General features: G+C 39.6%; 2 protein-coding genes and 1 long non-coding RNA gene across 4 annotated transcripts in view; 2 read left to right on the top strand and 1 right to left on the bottom strand.

Moving 5' to 3' along the window:
* The first annotated feature begins 202 nt into the window (after nt 1–202).
* Nucleotides 203–3,905, top strand: LOC122087251. Of its 2 annotated transcripts, none has more exons than XM_042656314.1 (2): nt 203–392; nt 2,449–3,905. In XM_042656314.1, the coding sequence occupies exon 2, from the start codon at nt 2,521–2,523 to the stop codon at nt 3,589–3,591; it is 1,071 nt and encodes a 356-aa protein (XP_042512248.1). In that variant the 5' UTR covers nt 203–392; nt 2,449–2,520; the 3' UTR covers nt 3,592–3,905. The 2 variants fall into 2 exon arrangements, with proteins under 2 accessions (XP_042512248.1, XP_042512247.1); XM_042656313.1 differs by having other exon boundaries at nt 2,276–3,905.
* A 4,681-nt stretch (nt 3,906–8,586) lies between these two features.
* Nucleotides 8,587–10,137, bottom strand: LOC122087659. Its single transcript, XR_006142802.1, has 2 exons — nt 9,955–10,137; nt 8,587–9,821 (listed from the first exon to the last, which is right to left on the bottom strand). It is a non-coding gene; the product is annotated as an uncharacterized LOC122087659 (long non-coding RNA).
* A 4,886-nt stretch (nt 10,138–15,023) lies between these two features.
* The window catches only part of LOC122085521, a 3,430-nt gene continuing 1,819 nt past the window's right edge, over nt 15,024–16,634 (top strand). Inside the window, exon 1 of the mRNA XM_042653995.1 lies at nt 15,024–15,230. The gene's annotated coding sequence lies outside the window, so the exon portion shown is untranslated. The remainder of the gene's footprint in view (nt 15,231–16,634) is intronic.

Below are 16,634 nucleotides of genomic sequence, written 5' to 3'. Positions count from 1 at the left end.
ATCGGTATCCAATAAGAATCATGGATGGAAATGTGGGGCATTGTTTCTATAAAGACCAATGTGATCCCAATTCGACGGTAAAAATATAAAACTACACATTAGTGGACCTCATGAAATCGAAACCTCTCGGAAATTTGAAACAATCCACGTCAGCATAGCTTGGAACGATGAGCTATATATATACATTTCTCCCCTGTCAACACATTCTTAGCTCTTTTCTCGCTCTCTCTCTCTGCGTCTAGCGAAGGATGAGGGAGCCCTAAAAGGCGCTTCTCTCTCTCGACTGAATCGAAGGTTCTTCATCTTCAGTCTTCTCAAACGGATCCTACGAATTGACAATCCTGGCACAGATCTAATCCATCATCACTACTTCGACCTTTTGAACAACCCTGGTAAATCTCTATACGATAATCCTTTTCAAGTCCAAGTTTTCGCTTCGAGTCCAGCTGGATCTGGAGAATTTTTGCAGATTCTAGCTTGTTATCGGTTTCGATCTTCGGTTTGGGGTTTTTTGAGTTTCTGTTCGTTTTTTATTAGGGTTTTGTGGTGGTGCGGGATATGGGATGTAAAGGGTGGTGGAGGAACTGGTGTTTCGGTGGAGCTGATTTCGGTTTGAGTTAAGGTGTTTGTTTGTATGATTTGGGAAATAGCCTGAGGCGGTTGGATACGTTTGGAAATTGTTGTACTCATGGTTTTAATTTCACGAAGTTCTCATATTTATGATGTTTTTACTCCTTGTAAGTAAAACTAAAACATAATTTTCCGAAAACAATAGGAAGACGCTTTATTGTTCTTATGTGGGATATCAACGGCAACTTCAAAGTTAGAGATAGTTAAAATAATTTTTCGTTCCGTTGTATTTTAATTTTTAAAGTTTCAATACCTTGACTATTTCGTGAGTTTCCTTCTTGCCCTTTTGCTCCAAGTCTATAGAACTGTTTTGCTATTTCTGTATTGTTGGGAGGTAACGAACTGGTAGTAGTTTACTTTGTCTTGGTGGGGTATGTTGAGTGGGGTGGGGGAACTCTACGGAGATTTTGTACTGAGAGGGGGCCTCCCACTTCTAACTGTACCGATATTTGCTTAAAAAAAATATTCAATTAGCCTCTGCAGGCATCCAAATAAATCTTCCACCTGATGTAGGTTTGCTTTGCGATTCTGCTGTCCCTTGGTGAAAATTAAGTTTAATGCTACGTGTGTATGTAATTCACAGCACATGGTTGGTATGCAATCACTCCTTGTCCAGGGAGGCAACTGATGCTTAGGTGTTAAACAATAAGACTTGCATAAAAGAAAAAAGTGTTAAACAATCATTCGGTTCATATATCAAATCTTCACCATAGGAATTTTACACAATGTTGTATTGGGATGCCAATCATACTTGACTGTTCTCTAGACAAGTATCTAAACTTAGTAATTCAATCTGGAAAGTCCTAGAATGCAAATATTCATTTTTAATGGTGGTTAAATTTCAGCAGGATGCTAACATGAGGAAATAATTGGATCAGTTTTGATTGTTGAAGGATTTGATGAATGACTCTGGCAACTGGCATGGAAAGCTTCTGTAGTTGGAGTTTTCTTGGCTAAAGGAGTACTTTTGGTGATTAATGAATGAGAAAAAAACTGAGCCATGGTGCTATTTGCCATAGTATACCCTTTGCTCTTGCTTCTGCAGTCGGGGCAAATGGTATACTATTTGGTAGATCGAGCTTTGACATGATGATTTTCAGTTTTGTGGGTATGTGGATCCATCTATTGGTTACTTGAATAAGTGGCTAATGATGTGTAGGGTTCAGGGTTTTTTATATATATATATATATATAAGAAAGATCCTTTCTCTATTCATTTCCTAGTGGGGTGAGCTGGGGCAAAATGGTTAAGTTGTAATTGTATTGCAAATAAGGGTGGTCCACAGGTTGAAATCTTGAAAAGTCCCCTGCGATAGCAGGTTGTAAGCCTGAATACAGTTTGGCCGCCCTCCAGACCATTGCAGTAGCACCAATGGCAGTAGGTGGTGAAACTCATGCACTGGATCCTTTTTTTTTTTTTGTATGTCTTCTCCTGTGGAGATAAGGTCTTCAAGTTATCTGTAACTGGTTTAAACTTATAGGTTGAGTGAATAATTGGACGGACTAAGTTATTTAAATCTGTAATGACTATTGAGAATGATTTTAATTCCCTTTTGGGTGATCATAGATCTCCACAATATTGAAAACAGTTGTTGCGTCTTCATGTTAATTATTTGTGTCTCTGTGTGTCTCTCTCTGATATCCAGGGCTTGGCTTGGTTTGAATTGGAAGGTCAGCTGGATTTTTGTTCCACTCAAGTCTCTGGTTTTCGGGGCTTGGTTTGAATTGGAAGATCAGCTGGCCTTTTGTTCCACTCAGGTCATCCTGCTTTGGATATGCAACTAGTTAGACTGACTAGTATGTTGATAAAATGTCCCAGAGGTTCAAAATCTGCTGCTCCATTGAAGACCACCAACATTTTTACTCTTTGGTCGTATCTGGACCTTCCATAATGCCAAAGGATAGAAGAGGCCGTTCTGTGTCATCTGAAAGGTCCAGGGTATCTCCTTTCCCTTGCAGTTCCAGTCGCACTAGAAGTTCTTCATCCAAAAACCCTTTGGAACCTGTGGAGGATGGAAGAGAATTGGAAGAAACAAGGCATTCAGAATGCGAAGAGTCTTTAGGTTCTGCAGAAGATATAAAAGAATGGGAAGAAGCTAGGTGTTCTGTCTGTATGGAACATCCGCACAATGCAGTACTTCTTTTATGTTCCTCCCATGACAAAGGTTGTCGCCCTTATATGTGTGATACAAGCTACCGACACTCAAATTGCCTTGACCAGTTCCGCAAAGCATCTGCAGACGCCCCATCAACTATTGAACAGGACTCCAGCCACAACATGATAAGCTCAGATGCAACACCCCTGGATACACAAACACCCATGGATACACAACATGTAATGAATGAGCAGGCCTCGAACAGCTCCACCCTACCTTCTGCAAAGCATGCACAATCAGAACTTGTGTGCCCTCTCTGCCGAGGGAAGATCGATGGCTGGCTTGTTGTGGAATCTGCTCGCCGGTTCATGAATGCCAAGACAAGAAGTTGTGCTTGTGAGACTTGTGAATTCTGTGGGACATACTCTGACCTCAGGAAGCATGCAAGGCTTGAGCACCCTCTTGTGCGGCCCTCAGAAGTAGATCCTGAACGGGAGCGTGACTGGAGGAATTTGGAGAGGCAGAGGGACCTTGGGGATGTGCTGAGCACAATCCAGTCAGCATTTGTTGAGGAGAGGAGTGAGGATGAGATGTTCGCCATGGACAATGGGGGACTGTTGACTGTCTTCTTTCTTATTCGGGTTTTTCGGCCTGGATCCAGTAGCAGTGGCAACTGGTCTGGTGCCTCGATAGTAAGAGGGCAGCCAAGGAGTCGAAGGAGAAGGGTGCACTGGGGGGAGAGCTTTGACATTGATACAGGTTCTGCTTCTGGAGATGATGAAAATAATCCAATGGAGCGTATCTCACGAGCCTGGCGACGCCGTGTGCGGAGTCAAAGGCGCCCTACGCCAGAGAACCAGCCTTGAAAGTGATCATATGTTTGATCTTTTTGTGTGGTTCTGTGATTCTTCTTTTGGGTCTCACTTTCAGAAGTGTTATGAAGAATCCTTGAGGGCGTAAGAGTTGGTCATGTGCAGCTTCGATTTGTTTGGTCTTGTGTGGCTGGTGAAACAGAAGGGCGCGGTGGGGGGGGGGGTTGGTTTTGGCCGAGTGCTGAGCAGTTCTTGAATGTGAATGGGTTGGGATTTATATAAATTTGGAAATACAAAGACAAAATGAACAGATTTAAGGGATTCAGTTTAAATTCAAATGTAATCTCAAGTCATGCTTTTGCATTGTAGTTTGATGTGTTTCCCCTCTTTTAGTTGTGGAATCTTTATGGACATATGTTACGATTCCATATCAGTCATATGGGGGTTCCGATTCTACATCAAAACATTTTGATGTGGGTTGATATGATCTTGGGTTTGTTCACTTTAAAAGCTGGTTTATGGGATTGAGTTTTTTCAAAGTTTGTAGTTGTGGTATAAAAGCAGACGATTCTGAATCGTAGCCTTTTTGCAGAAGGGATCACTTGGTATCAGAGTGAAGCGAAAGGGGTTACAAGTTGCTAGGCAAGGACCCTAGAACAGAGTGGAGCTCCTTGGATTTGCTTGATCTGGAGTGAGCTGTAAGTTGATATCCTTTCACCAGTTGATGAAGATTGCTTCGTTTCAATCTGAAATGCACAGAGGCAACTAGCCCATCGGTTTGATGAACTGTTCATTGATCAGGTTGGATTAAATGATCTGGTTTGATTTTAAACTGTTGAACCATCGATTTGGCAAAATTTAGGGTTTTACTTCGCCCTCAAGGCCTTTGCACAAAATCACAACTCAAATGTTTCATAGTTTTCTCCTTTTGACACTACAACAAGAGAGAGAAAAAGAGAGGTGCCGGATGAGCTTGCTAATGTTGCGCCATTGCTGTCCGCCAAACTCCATTAGTTGTTGCTTGTTGGTACACCTTTCTTCTTTATCAATGCATTTTCTTTCTTCTGTTCTCTATGTTCGATATTTTTTTGGAAATAACGTCTTGTCACCAAGTGTTGAGTCAATAAGTTGTTTTTTCTTATTACAACAATAAAAAAAATATGGGTAATTTATAGCGCCACCCCCTGAAGAATGCCAATATTATACGAACACCCCTTCTCTTTCACCAAATTAGACTCAGACCCCCTACCGTCAGTCACTGTTAGAGAATAAACCTCAAATGCTGACATCAGCAGGTCCTTTTTTTTTTAAATACCATTTTACCCTTAAATACCATTTTACCTTAAAAAAAAGGTTATACTCTCTGCAACGTCTTAACTAGTTAGGTCTTGTTCTCTCAACCTCGTCAGACCATTCCTAATCTGTGGTCGCCGCTGGGAAGCTGGGAGAGAGGAAGAGGGGAAGAGAGGAAGAGAAGGTGAAGTTACGACGCTATAATCTGTGGTCGCCACTGGGTGAAGTGGGAGATAGGAAGAGGGGAAGAGAGGAAGAGAAGAGTGAAGACAAATCTGCCCTCGATTTAATCTGTGGTTGCCGCTGGGAAGCTGGGAGAGAGGAAGAGAAGATTGAAGTTGCGTCGCTATAATCCGTGGTCGCCGCTGGGTGAAGTGGGAGATTGGAAGAGGGGAAGAGAGGAAGAGAAGAGTGAAGACAAATTTGCTCTCAACCTCTGCACGAACCGTCTATGGTCGCCGTCGGGAAATCTAGGAGAGAGGAAGAGGGGAAGAGAGGAAGAGAAGAGTGAAGAAAAATCTTCTCTCGACATCTGCAGAGAACGTGAGGGTGATCCGATAGATATCGGTACAACCCTTCTTCGACGACAAAGAGAGGAAGGCGTAGGAGATCCTTCTCCGTTGCTTTGCTTCCATTCCGTTTCTTAAACTTGGATTCTATACCATTGGGAAAGAAATCATCGACCTTTGCTTGGATCGGATCTGCAAGCTCGTGGATAACTGTACTAGCCTCCAAGGTTTCCTGGTTTTTCTTCAACGAGCCAAAGCTGGGTTCTCTGAACGATCGCCGACGGTCTTCTAAAAAAAAAAAACCTCACCAATGGTCCAAATCTATAGATGTCATCCGAAGCCCGTGATGCCAGATCCAGATAGTAGAGAGACGAGTCAGTGGGAGTGAAGAAGGAGAAGGAATCTCTGCAGTCACCGTCGCCGTCGCCGTCGCTGTCGCCATCGCCGTCGCCATCTCCCCCATCCGCCATCAGGTTACAACATGAGTTTTTAGTGAATAGGAAGGGTAGAACGGTCATTTTAACTCTTGATTTAACAGTAACTGACGGTAGGGGGCCTGAGTCTAATTTGGTGAAATAGATGTGGTGTTCCTCTAATACTGGCATTCTCCAGGGGGTGGCGTTGTAAATTACCCAAAAAATAAAGCATTAGCAGAAAAATGGGGGATATGGAATTGAGAAATATGCAAGAATATTGTTTCTACGAAAAATACCATTATGGGTAATTCAATCGAGATACCCGAACTGGACATTAGTTCGTTCTCCTGTTCTTGATGGAGTTATGTGAAGGCCCCAACTTGAGAGAAGTCCTGAGTGAGGAACTATGTCATGTAATAGTTTCCATGAGAAATGTTTGATCTTGGGGGCTGAAGCTATATGCCATAGCCTTCACCATGGATTTCCAACCCCAAGGAGAGTAGTGATCAAAAGCATGGAGGAAGTTAGTATCTTTGAAATACTTGACTTTATAAGGCGAGCCCAGAGAGATTGAGAGGGATTGAGAAACTCCCAAGCTTTCTTAGCTAAGAGAGCTAAATTCATACAAGAAGACAATTTGATATTGAGAGCACCTGATTTTTTGGATTGGCATATAGTACTCCAACTGCTTGAGTGCACGAGGGCCGAGATTGGCAGAGTCTACTTTGCACACAATTTTAGTAAGCATGCCCTGATCATAGAAAATGTGAAATATTGGTAGGATCTGTTTCGAAAACGTGGAATGTAAGAGAAATTCAAATGTCATAACTTTCAAAAGAAAGCAAATGTTTCATAAACATTTGATGGTGCACAGAAGCGAAACCCTCCATATCCAAATTTTTGATTAACTTTCGAATGGTATTGGTATTCTCTATCAACCAATACCAATAATGTGGGACCATCAACATGGTTAAAACTAATTTGAAGTCCGAGCAAAAACCGTGCTTTTCCTCTTTTATATACGCGACCGCTTATCACACATTGCCACTTATACAACAATACCAACGTCCTTAGCTAACGGGAAGAAGCTGCTACGAGACTAATGCCAATGGATAAAGAAAAACCGTTTCAACATAAAAAACAACAAAAACTAGAGCAAACATATAATAGCGGATTCATAATTGTAATCAAGATGGTCGGAACAAGTGATTTCTCTCCAGTAGACCAAAAATATTTTCTGCACGAGGCATCTAGAGATTTTAGAACAGTATAAGGTAGAAAGAAGCAAGACATGAAATGTTAGGGCATAGCTGATAAAATAGATTGACTTAATATTTGTTTTCCAACCCCACTAAAATATTTTGATTTCCATGTAAACTCAATGAAGGAGCTCTGTACAATGCCTCTAGTTTAACTTTCCTCTAAAATAAGACAACCCAAGATAGATATCACTCGTAGGAGTTGAAGAGATATGAAACCTTTCGAATAGGAGCCTTTTAGTAGAAGCAGGAACATTAGGATTGACAAAGGCCCTGGCTTGTTCAGTTCCTGCCCTGATCTAGAGCAATATGCATGCAAAACGTTCTGGAACACCCCAGCTTCATAAGAGGTAGCATGAATAGACAAAATCAAATCATCTGCGAAGGCCAAGTGTGAGATTGTTACACCGTTGCGAGAGATTTTAATGCCTTCAATCTTATTTTGCATTTGAGCTAGAGTGAGATGAGAAGAAAGAACTTCTGCACACAAGACGAAGACGTAGGAGGATCTCCACGTGTTAGACCTCTAGTAGGATGAAAAAATTGAAGAGAAGAACTATTCAGTAGAATAGATAATTGAGTTGTCCTGACACAAAACATTATCCTCTTAACCCAGTCCTCATGGAAACCGTAGTGGAACATAACTTGTTCCAAAAAGCTCTATTCTATCCGGTCATAAGCTTTGCTCACATCTAGTTTGACGGACATATAGCCATATTTTCCTTTCTTTTTCTGTCCAATGGTGTGGAATAGTTTTAAGAAGTTGTAACATTCTAGTGATTGTTTCTCTTGTCTTATTCTTAAAAGTTATTTAATATTATATTTAATGTAATGGTATAATTTTTTTTTAAAGAATTGTTAATAAAAAAAAAAAGAATTTGTACTCAATCTATCGTACTCTTTTTAATCCCTATGGGTGATTTCTTTGGAGTAACGAAATCCTTCCAACATGACTTTCAGATGAGATTTCGATTTCTCACAAAAACAGTGGAAGATTATAGTTGGAACTCTTAGCCATCTTCCATGGACTTTTTCCATTTATCTTAGCAAGTTGAGACTGATTGTACAAGATTGAGACATGAAAATCCTTTTCTAGAAATCAAAGCTTTCAAATAAATTAATAGTATACATAATAATAATAATAATAATAATAATAATAATAATAATAATAATAATAATAATAATAATAATAATAATAATAATAATAATAAAATATCTCATTAAAAAAAAAGTAATATAATATAATGAGGGAGAGGAAGCAGAGTACACTACACCCTTAAAATTGCTTTTCTATTTAATCACTATTTCTTTCTTTTTAAAAACCAATAAAATAATGCATGTAAAGAGACGCAATGTACGGATGCTTAAAGGGTATTTTCCCTATAATTAATATACAATACACACAAAAATAACTTCGTGGAGATTCTTAAGTTATTCTGTATTTTTGAGGGAAAGATACGCTTCCTTGCTAGTGTAGATACATGTCAATGTGCGAGTCAATGGGAGGGTGCACAAAAGCATCTTTTTTATCAACAAAGATTTTTTTTATTTGTTAATCCAATAAAATTTGACTTGCTTGGAAAAAAGAGAAAATTACACTCCCTTCTTCTATATTTTTCAAATATTACACTTAGAGTCTTAGACCCCTTTGAAGTTTGAAATTACAATCGTACCCTATGTTTTTAACTCTTAGGAGTTCATGTTAAATGACCCATTTACCCCCTTTCCCTTTTTTTAAAAAACACTCTCTTGATGGCTGATCGAAGGTTCGTCAATTTGGAATTCTTGGAGCCGTTGGAGGGAGAGAGTTGCCTGACTCCGATCTCTCTGATCGAGGTTTCCTGAGTCTGATCACCTGAGCTATTGGAACTTCCATTCTTCATTGCTGAAATGTACAACGCCAACCATATGAAAGCAGATCTGAAAATTTCCAATTGGCTTCAGCCGAGCTAACGACGGCAGTTCCACAGTTGTTAGTTGGTGTATCCTAGTGATTGGAATTTGATCTATCCATGGCCTTCTCCTCCGGCACCGGCAGTAGCCGACGGGGAGGATGAGCCAACTCTCTCCTCCCATATTCATCTAATTCAACTAAATCGAAGCTTCCCAGGAAGTCTCGGCGGCGAGTGCCTGTTCGTGATTTCATCTTCGCTAACTTCTTCACTATTGGCCTCTCGATCTCCGTTCTCTTCTTCATCGCTATCATCTTCCGCTATGGTATCCCAAAACCTCTCTCTACTCCTTTCAGACCCAGAAATTTCCGTCAGTCCAAGTTTAGAAAACCAGTTAATCGAAAGCCCGCCTTGTTGGAGGGCGGAAATGAGGTCGCTTCTGCTGCTGTCGTCGATATCACGAATAAGGATCTCTATGATAAGATCAAGTTCCTGGATGTGGATGGAGGCCCCTGGAAGCAGGGTTGGAGGCTGATTTACAAGGGCGATGAGTGGGATTTAGAGAAGTTGAAGGTTTTTGTGGTTCCGCATTCGCTTCTTGGGGCTTGCTACATCTGAGACTGAAAAACAAATTTAATTGTATGTGCAATTCTTAAGAGGAAGAGGGACTTGGAGCTTCTTGGGATCAAAGATGATTGAGCAGTCGATGTTTTTGTAGAGTTTTGGTTTAACCAGTTGACCCAGAACGTAAGCTCTTGAACGGACTTTAAAGTCAAGTTTCAGAGACACCGGCGTCGTCAGGTTTCCCCCCAAACTGCTAAGACTCGCTCCACCTCCATACAATGGGATCTGGTTTCCGGATACCACCACTGCTACCGTTCTCTGGCTCTTCTTTGATTGATAAAAATAATTCATCTGCAGCAACCCAATTTATTGGCCCAAAATAGATTTTCAGATCAATCATCACCATTCGCCATTGAAGAATTCGATTGTGTTTGATTAAATCTCCCGAAACCCTAACTTTCCCAAATCAGCGATTTATACTAACCTTAGATTTCGATCTTCAACTAGATGTAATATCTTCGATCGTGAACAATATGAACCATTTTCGATCGCCAAAACTTTGGAGATGAACCACCTTCGATTTCGATTTCAGAAGTTCAGGATCTATGGAGGAATGAAGAAACCGAATGAATAAACCATCGTTCTTCTCAAGGAAGAAGATGGTAATAAGTTGGGGGTATTTTGGGATTTTTGAAAAAATTGTAACACATTTAACGTTTCCTCACTCACGGTCAGGGTACGGTTGATAGAATCTAAAATATACAAGGGGAGGGATGTATAATTTCAAACTTTTCAACGGAGGGTTCTGTAATACTTGAAACATACGGGGAGGGGAGTGTAATTTCCTCTTGAAAAAATGAAGGAGAAAGAGATAAGATCCTATTTGACTAGGCTGAGTTGGGTTGAATCGAACACGTGTCAAGGCCTCGATCCTAACTTACCGACCCTGATTCGGAGTCAATAATTCCCAACACTGATCTGCCCTCAGAATATCGGATAAAAATCGTCTGTTTTCGTCTGTTTTGCTTGTTTTGCTACCTGCAGAGAAGGACACGTGTCGTCCTTTCAACCAACGGCTAAGATTACTTTTGTTGGAAAGGGTAACTAAATCAGGTTTAAAAGAATGGATGACTCGAACCAACAATTTGAACCGATTCTAACCAAACAACTCACTCAGTTTTTGAATTTCAAATCCCTAAAAGAAGATTTGAATTTCGAAATCCTTGTTCGCAGAAATTTGCCATTTTCGCTCACACGATTCTCTCTCTCTCACACCTCTCGCTGCATCTCTCTTGCAGGAAGTGGTCTCTGCTCACGATTCTCTCTGTCACCACCCCTCTCATTGCATCTCTCTCACACCACTCTCTCTACGAACGAGTCTCTCTCTCACCCTACTCACTGTAGCTCTCTTACATCCCTCTCTCTGCGAACGAAGGAGTGGGTTTCTCTGCTCATGAAGGGGTTTCTCTGCTCTGTCGCGGTCTCCTCCGCTTGTGAAGGTGAAGTAACAGAGATACCGTTGAGTCGAGAACACTCTCTCTCTCCCTGCTCAAGAAGAGAGTCGCTAGGGCTCTCGATTTTTCCTGGGTTGGAGCACACCTCGCGCGTCGAAGCTGTCTATGTGGTCGCGAACCTGGTTAGGGTTTTAATCTAAACTATTCTCTGTTGTTTTTCAATCTAACCCATTCTCTGTTTGGTTTTGAATCAAATCGTTGGCAAGTAAACCCTAAACTATTGTGGCTTGTTAGGGTTAGGGTTTTTATTTGTATCTATAATATTTTTGCTACTTTGGGTGATTATACTGGTGATTATGGTTAGATTTTGAAAAATTTTAGGGTTTTGAAAACTGTTGGATGATTCTGGTTTGGTTTTATTGAAGCTGTCCTGCTGGAAGCACTCACGCGACACTCTCTCTCCATCTGTTACCCTTTTCATGCTCAGATTTTAAATTTTTATCAAGTATCTAGAGGAGATTATATGGTATTGTTTTTATTTTATTCTTGTTTGTCATCTCTGTGGACAAGACTTTGTATTTGATAACAGTTATTGGTATCAGTAGTGGTTTGCATCTGATATCAGGAGAGTTTTTGTGCTATGAAATACTGAGTTAATGAGTTGTGTACAAATATCAGGAGAGTTTTTGTGCTATGAAATACTGAGTTAATGAGTTGTGTACAAATATCATGCTTTGTTCTCAATCTCTGATTTTCCATTGATATCAGTATCTATGTATGGTATCACTAAATTTTTACTGACATGATTTTTTGTGTAGGTAGGGAGTCTTTAGCTCAAAGGGTAGAGCACCTGGGTTAATGCCCAGGTTATGGTGGTTCGAATCCACCAAGACTTTGAACAAAATATCGAACGTGTTTTAACTTATTATATATATATATATATATTTTGGTGGTGTTCTGTTCTTGTGTTGTTCTATTTTTTGGATTTTTTATTTTTTTATGAATGTAGGTTTGGTGTTACTTAAACTGGAATGTAGGTTTCGTGGATTTTGTTTTTTCGATGAATCTCTTTATGATTCTTGTGAAACTTGAGATCATTAAGTTCAGTTTTTGTTATATTTTTGTGTATTTCCTTCTGCATGTTTGTGATGCCTTTTCACTGAAGTGTTTGGTTCTGTTGGATTTCATGACTGCCTGCTGCTAGGTAAAAGTGCCTATGAAGAGTGTTGCTGGGTAAGAAATAGCATGGCTGAAATAGCTAGAAAAGACATGAGTGAAATAGAATTTATCTCCTTCAGTGAAAGATTAGTTGCTGCCCAAACTTGATTAAATGATTTCTTTTATATTCTTAGAATTTTTCTTAAATAAATATTGTTTGTGATCTGATTTTCTGCACTCTCCATCTTGGAATTTCAGCATCTCACTGCTGCCCAAACTTGATTAAACTATTTTTGTTATATTCTTAGATTTTTTCTTAAATAAATATTGTTTGTAATCTGATTTTCTGCACTCTCCATCTTGGAATTTCAGCATCTTTAGCAACTTCAAGATGGAGAGTGCATATATGTTCAAGTTCGTAGTCTGATTTTCTGCACTCTCCATTTTGTAATATGTGTTTCAGCATTCTTGGAATATTGTTTATAATCTGACTTGTCTTCATTGTTGGAGATTCAGTCTTATTAGCAGGAAAACAAACAATGTGAAGAGCATGATTCCTCAAGAAAATAAAGAATAGCGCTCACCATAGGACTGAAGGAAAAAAAATGAAATGGCAGAATGTTTTCAAGGTATTTCTCATACTATAGATTAAGCTATGAGAGCAATGTGGAACCTCTTAACTGCTAGCTGTTAGTTTTCCTTGATTTTCCAAAACTGGAACCAAAGAGGTTGAAGGACAACTGGGTTCATATGATCTTATAAAGCAGGCATTTTATTTCGAAGGGTATGGTCAGGTGTCTTCAGGATGATCCCATTCCAATCTCCCCTGACCTTCCTGGGTAGGGCCTTGAATGATCCAGATTCAATGGTTCATCATCAACAAATACGATCAGAATCAAGGCTTTTTAAAGGTTATGCTTGTCTTCCACAGTTCCACCAAAATACAATTCTATGGGTAATGCTTGTCTTCTAGTTTCTTCTGGGAAGTGTGAATTAACTGAAACCTGTATCCTCCCTCCAAATTGAAATTTGAAGATTCCAGAGCTATCAACTCAACGAGTGGTCTTGGGTGATGGTAGTGAGATGCAAAACTGAGGAGAATTTTTTTCTCAATTTCTGTGATCAAGATAATATATGAATTCAACAATAGGACATGGATTCAATAAATAAGAGGTACCTTGTTTTACTGTTTAGGGTATTGGGATCTCCAGCATTCTACTTCTTTCTTCATGATAATTGCAGTCGCAAATTCAAACAGGGAGACACCCACTCCGCAAGCAATGTGAGCACATAATGATAATTTGCTTTAAGGGAGATATTAAAATTATATTGTTGAAGAAGATTCTTGGTGGATTCGAACCACCATAACCTGGGCATTACCCCAGGTGCTCTACCATTTTGAGCTAAAGACTCCCTACCTGCACAAAAAATCAGGTTAGTAAAAATTTAGTGATACCATGACATAGATACTGATATGAATGGAAGATCAGAGATTGAGAACAAAGCATGGTGTCTGGACACAACTCATTAACTGAATGTATTTCATAACACAAAAACACTCCTGATATCAGATGCTAAATACTACTAATACTAATAACTGTTATCAAATACAAAGTCTTGTCTACAGAGATAACAAATAAGAATAAAAAAAAAATACCATATAATCTCCTCTAGATACTTGATAAAAATTTAAAATCTGAGCATGAAAGGGGTAACAGATATAGAGAGAGAGAGAGAGAGAGAGAGAGAGAGAGAGAGAGAGAGAGAGAGAGAGAGAGAGAGCTTCCAGTAGGACAACTTCAATATAACCAAACTAGAATCACCCAACAATTTTCAAAACCCCAACATTCTTCAAAATCTAATCAAAATCACCAGTATAATCACCCAAAGTAGCAAAAATATTATAGATACAAATAAAAACCCTAACCCTAACAAGCCACAATAGTTTAGGGTTTTCCTGCCAACGAGTTGATTCAAAACCGAACAGAGAATGGGTTAGATTAAAAAATAACAGAGAATGGTTTATATTAAAACCCTAACCAGGTTCGCAACCAAACAGACAGAGCTTCGGTGCGTGAGGAGTACTCCAACCCAAGAAAAATCGAGAGCCATAGCGACTCTCTTCGTGAGAGAGAGAGAGAGAGTGTGTTCTTGACTCAACAGTATCTCTGTTACTTCACCTTCGAGAGAGAGACAACCAGTATTTTTCCTTTATTAGCAACGAGACCTTCGTGAGAGCGATTTTGTGGATCTTTCCTTCCTTCATGAGCAGAGAGAGGTGTGACAGATGGTGAGATCCGTGAGAATGAGGGAGAATCGTGCAACCAGCGGGAGTTTTTAGGGGTTGTCTTGATTCAAACAGAAAGACCTGATCCGGTTTGGTTCACTTGAATTGGTCGGTTCATCCAACCCCAAACCAGATTTGCATTGGTTTCAACCTTAAAGCAATCTTGGCCATCCACTTTCATCCATCCACATGTCATTTTCTGCACGTAGCAAAACACAGCAAAACAGACGATTTTTATCCCAAAATATCTCAGCCAAAACCCTCTCCAGGCTAGGGCAGGCTTAGACCGACGTGGCTAAACTTGCACCCTTAATGAATTTTTTTTGTTTAAACACCCCTGATGACCGACTTTATGTTTGATATAATTATTTTTTCCATGAGGCGATGCGTTCTACAAGTCATATGTCGTTTATTGACTGTCAGATCGGTATCTTATAAGAATCATGAATGGACATTGGGCAGGACAATGTGAGGCAGAGTTTCTAGAAAGCACGATGTGATCCTAGTTCAACGGTGATAAGAAGAAAAAAAATAATAATAATAATAATGAACCTCATGAAACCGAAACCTCTCGGAAATTTGAAACAGTCCCAGTGATCCACGTCACCATACAGCTTGGAAACGATGAGCTATATATACCGCATTCTCAACTCTTCTCTCTCTTTCTGTATCAAGCGAAGGATGAGACTTGAGAGAGAGCCTTAAAAAGCGCTCCTCTCTTCCTCTCTTCCTCTCTTCCTCTCTTCCTCTAGCACGAATGGAAGGTTCTTCATCTTCACTCTTCTCAGATGGATCCTACGAAGCAACAGTCTGGCACAGATCTAATCCATCATCAATACATTGACCTTCTGAACAACCCTGGTAAATTTCTATACGATTACCCTTTTCAAGTCCGAGTTTTCGCTACGAGTCCAGCCGGATCTGGAGAATTCCTGCAGATTCTATAGCTTGTTATCGCTTCAGATCTTCGGTTTTTGTTTTTTTTTTCTGTTCGTTTTTTATTAGGGTTTAGCTTGGAGGCGGTTGGATACGTTTGGAGATTGGTGTACTTATGCTTTTGATTTCACAAAGTTTTAATATTTATGTTGTTTTTGCTCCTTGCAATTAAAGGTAAAACATAATTTTCCGAAAAAGATGGGAAGACGCGTTATTGTTCTTGTATCGGATATCAACGACAACTTCAAAGTTGGTGATAGTTACAGTAATTTTTGGTTAGGTTGAATTTTAAATTTTAAAGTTTCAATACTTCGATTATTTCTTGAGTTTCTTTGCTGTCCTTTTGCCGCAATCCAATAGAACTGTTGTGCTATTTCTTCTTATTGTTGGAGGACATGAACTGTTAGTAGTTTACTTTGTCCGGGCGGAGTTTGTTGAGGGGGAAACTCTGCGGAGATTTTGTCTTGACAAGGGCCTCCCACTATTAATTTTGCTAACGCATTGCTAAAAATTCAGTTAGCCTCAGGGTGCAGGCATCCAATTAAACCCTCCACCTGATGTATGTTTGCATTGTGATTCTGCTGTCCTTCGGTGAAAATTAAGCCTAATGCTAAGTCAATCACTCCTTGTTCAGTGAGGAGCTGGTAATATCGTTATAACACATGATGCTTAAATTTCTAGACTAGGATTCGACTCATGTTTCAAATTTTCACTATGGGAATGTTGCGCACTTCGGTATTGGGATGCCATTGTGCCCCTGTTGTCTAAACAAGTATCCAAACTTATGCCGAGGAAGTAATTGCCATAGTTGGAGTTTTTCTTGGCTAGATTGCAAATATTCAGTTAACAGTGGTTCAGTTTCATAAGGACATTAGCCTGAGGAAGTAATTGTGTCTGTAGTTGGAGTTTTTCTTGGCTAAAAGAGTATTTTAGGTGATTAATGAATGAGAAAAAACTGAGCCACTGTGCTATCTGCTTCAGCATGAGCTGAATTTTCTTTCTGTGTTCTCATCCCCCCACCCCCCAAAAAAAAAAAAAAAAAAAAAATTATACATTGATATACTGTTAGTGATGGAAGCCAAGAAAAGAACAACAAAAAACAAAAAAAAAAAAAAACAAAAAGCAAAAAAAAAAAAAAAAAAAAAATTAAATGGAAATTATCTCTGTTGATTCGTCATGGTATGCCCTTTGCTCTTGCTTATATAGTTTGGGAAATGGTATACCATTTGATAGATCAAGCTTTGACATGATGGTTTTGAGTTTTGGGGGTATTTGGGTATCTATGGGTTACTTGATTAATGCCTATCGATGTGTGGGGAGGATTTTTTT

The sequence above is a fragment of the Macadamia integrifolia genome, chromosome 8 (genome assembly GCF_013358625.1).
Source record: "Macadamia integrifolia cultivar HAES 741 chromosome 8, SCU_Mint_v3, whole genome shotgun sequence".
In the NCBI taxonomy this organism is placed as follows: domain Eukaryota; kingdom Viridiplantae; phylum Streptophyta; class Magnoliopsida; order Proteales; family Proteaceae; genus Macadamia; species Macadamia integrifolia.
Note: the sequence above shows the minus strand (reverse complement) of the source record. Positions and strands in the feature narration are given on the sequence as shown.